We start from the raw sequence: 3,020 nt of genomic DNA, 5'->3' as shown, positions 1-3,020 counted from the left end.
TGCTAGAAAAAAAAATGCGTGCTCCACATGCCTTCACACCGGGAAGAAGGTGAGACGCCACAGCCGGGAACCAAGAAGCTGCGAATCCGCCGTCGGAGAACCAAATCTTGCCGTAGAAGAGAGAGCAAGACGGTGGCGCATGGGATGGGAGAGAGGATGGTGTAGGTGGATCTCAAATAACCCAGAACCCTGTTTCAATTCAAAGGTCATGTCCGTGTTCCTCTCCGTGCTGGATTTACCCAAAAAAAAAACAGTGAGGATTTAACAATAGGAAACTCTAGAATGCCATTCGCGGAATAGAGGATAGGGTAAGAATGAGACGGGAGGAGACAATGGCTGCTGGATTTCAAAAGAACAAAAATGGGAATGAAAAGGAAAGGGATATGTCCGCGTGCCTGAGAGAAGCGAGGCAGGTTTCTCAGGCATATTTGCTCTGTCAAATTATAGACCCAGGCGTTGGCCCCTTTAATATAAATCTAATAATATAATAATAATTTTAATAAGTGTAATGCATAAAAAAAATTCTTATTAAACAACAAAAAAGTTATACATCTTATATTACTTTAAAATTTTCTTCTAACATTTGCTGATGCAAAGTCATTGATGATGGCTTCAATATCAATTTTATCTAATAATTTCTTCTCAATGCATAAAATTGCCAAACCATTTAATCTTTCTTGGGACATTACAGACCTTAAATAATTCTTCAATAATTTCATCTTTGAAAATGTTCTTTCAGCTGAGGCCACAGTCACAGGCATAGTGAATAGGATCCGATAAGCAATAGAAATATTAGGATAACAATGCGCTTCTGTGACAAACTCAAAAATCTCCATAGCAGACATTGGCTTATCTGGCAGAGTAGACTGCATAACAGCTAACTCAGAAATCATATCATTTACATCAACATCCGATGAACCATCTGAAGAGAAAGTTTTTGCAAATTTAATGCAATGGTCTTTTAGATCAGCACCATCCATTGCCTTCGAGGATGTTGAATTCATTATAAATCCGAATTTTTCATTGAATGACTGTAGCTCTTTAAATCTGCTTTTCAATGAACTAATTGCCATATCAACCATAACCAAAAAATAAAAAGTTTCAAAATCCTTCTTAGCTTGCAAGATAGCTTCATTGCATTCAGTTTCATCAAATTGTTTCTTCTTAACAAAACGACGCTTTACTGGAAATGATGCCTCTACTCCCATTTCAAGTGCTATTTCTGTGGCACCAACCACACTATCAGCAAACCCAGTATTTCTGTAGTTCTGAAAGTAATTCACCATACCTTCTATATGCTGCAAGGTAGAATCAACGCACATGGATGGTGATTGCAACTTCTTACTGACAATATTTACAGAGTATAAAATGTCATGCCAAATAACCATACCAAGTATGAACTCATAGCTATCAAGCACGTCATATAAATTTTTTGCATCACTTCTATTCTTTGGTTCAGTATCTCCATCCTCACTTAGCCACAACAAAGCTGACCTTAGTTGAGGAGCTTGATATCTAATTGCTCGGACACTTTTGATGCGACTCTCCCAATGAGTATTGCTTAATGATTTCACGGTCAAATCTGGAACATGTTCAAGCAAAACATTCCATCTTTTGATAGAACCTGAAAATAATACATATATCCTCTACACAATTTCAAAGAATGAAATAGCATTACTGCATGATTTAGCCATATCACAAAGAGTGAGATTAAGGCTGTGGCATGCACATGGCATATACAAAGCCCTTCGATTTATTTCACGCAAACGACTTTATACCCCCTTATGTTTTCCTTTCATATTAGAGCCATTGTCATAACCTTGACCTCTAATATCATCAACATTAAGGCCAAATGATTTGATGAAGTCAACTAATACATTGAAAAGCCCCTCACCAGATGTGTCATCGACCTTCAAGAAACCAAGAAAATACTCCCCAATTTTTATTTTCTCATCAGACATATGAACACATCGAACCAACAAGCTCATTTGTTCTTGGTGACTCACATCTGGGGTACAATCAAGAATAACTGAGAAATATTTGTTCTCTTTAACAATCTTTATGATGGAGCTTGTAATTCTAGAAGCCATAAGTGAAATCAACTCATTCTGAATTTGATGACTAAGATAATGATATTGTAGCTCTTTGTTTTGAATGCGTCTAAGGTGGTCTTGCATTACCAAGTCAAATTCAGCAACCATCTCACAACAAGCTAAGAAATTACCATTCACATCATTGTAAAGTTGCTCACTAAATCCTCTAAAAGCTAAACTACGTTTACCAAGAAACTTTACAATGGCAACAATTCTTAGTAGAACTAGCCTTATGCGTTCTTTCTCCTTTGTGATTTGATGTTGCAACTCCTTATCAATTGTTTCATGTTTGCTTAATCTAACTCTCAATTCATTCCAAGAGTTTATGTTGGTCATATGATCCATGCTAACTTCATGCTCTTTTAGTCTTTCACTAACATGGCTCCAATCTCTAAAGCCATCATGCCCCAATGAACTCTTGCGGTTACTAGAACCAAACAACTTACAACAAAAGCAAAACACTTTGTCAACACTTTTTGAATAGACCAACCATTTTCTATCACGTACCTCGCCATTGCTCATTTTTCTAGAATAATGAGTGTATGCAAAATGTCTTGATCTGGCATCCATTGGAAACACAATATTTTCTTCTCTAATAGGCCCCTTCTCCACTAATATGTCCCTTGCTTTGTTATCAAGATTGTCCCAATTTACTGGATCATACATATCAATAGTAAAAACTGGTTCTTCATCAACACGAGTAGATTCCGTCGTAGGAGAATTAAATATGGGCTCATGGTCACTCACATTATTATCATCCGTGTCGATGCCAGCATTATCTTCTATATGGCTTTGATCTTCTTGTTGCGTAGTTTGATCCTCCACAGCAACTATTGCCCATTCATCTGAATTTCTTGCAGTGCTTGTATTGCTCTTAAAAAAATTATGAATAGATCCCTTTTGTGATTCTTTCAAGGCCTCTATCCT

General features: G+C 36.9%; 1 protein-coding gene across 1 annotated transcript; it reads right to left on the bottom strand.

The window, feature by feature from the left end:
- Window positions 1–563: 563 nt before the first annotated feature.
- On the bottom strand, window positions 564–1,286 carry LOC136548682 (uncharacterized). The gene has a single exon (XM_066540121.1). It carries the CDS (start codon window positions 1,284–1,286, stop codon window positions 564–566), a length of 723 nt encoding a protein of 240 aa, XP_066396218.1.
- Between the last annotated feature and the right edge of the window lie 1,734 nt (window positions 1,287–3,020).

The sequence above is a fragment of the Miscanthus floridulus genome, chromosome 4, assembly GCF_019320115.1.
Source record: "Miscanthus floridulus cultivar M001 chromosome 4, ASM1932011v1, whole genome shotgun sequence".
NCBI lineage: Eukaryota > Viridiplantae > Streptophyta > Magnoliopsida > Poales > Poaceae > Miscanthus > Miscanthus floridulus.
This window is presented reverse-complemented; position numbering and strand designations above follow the sequence as displayed.

Bases quoted from the DNA above. Each gene is read 5' to 3' on its own strand.
- LOC136548682 (XM_066540121.1), bottom strand. From the start codon at position 1,286: ATGGTGAATTACTTTCAGAACTACAGAAATACTGGGTTTGCTGATAGT.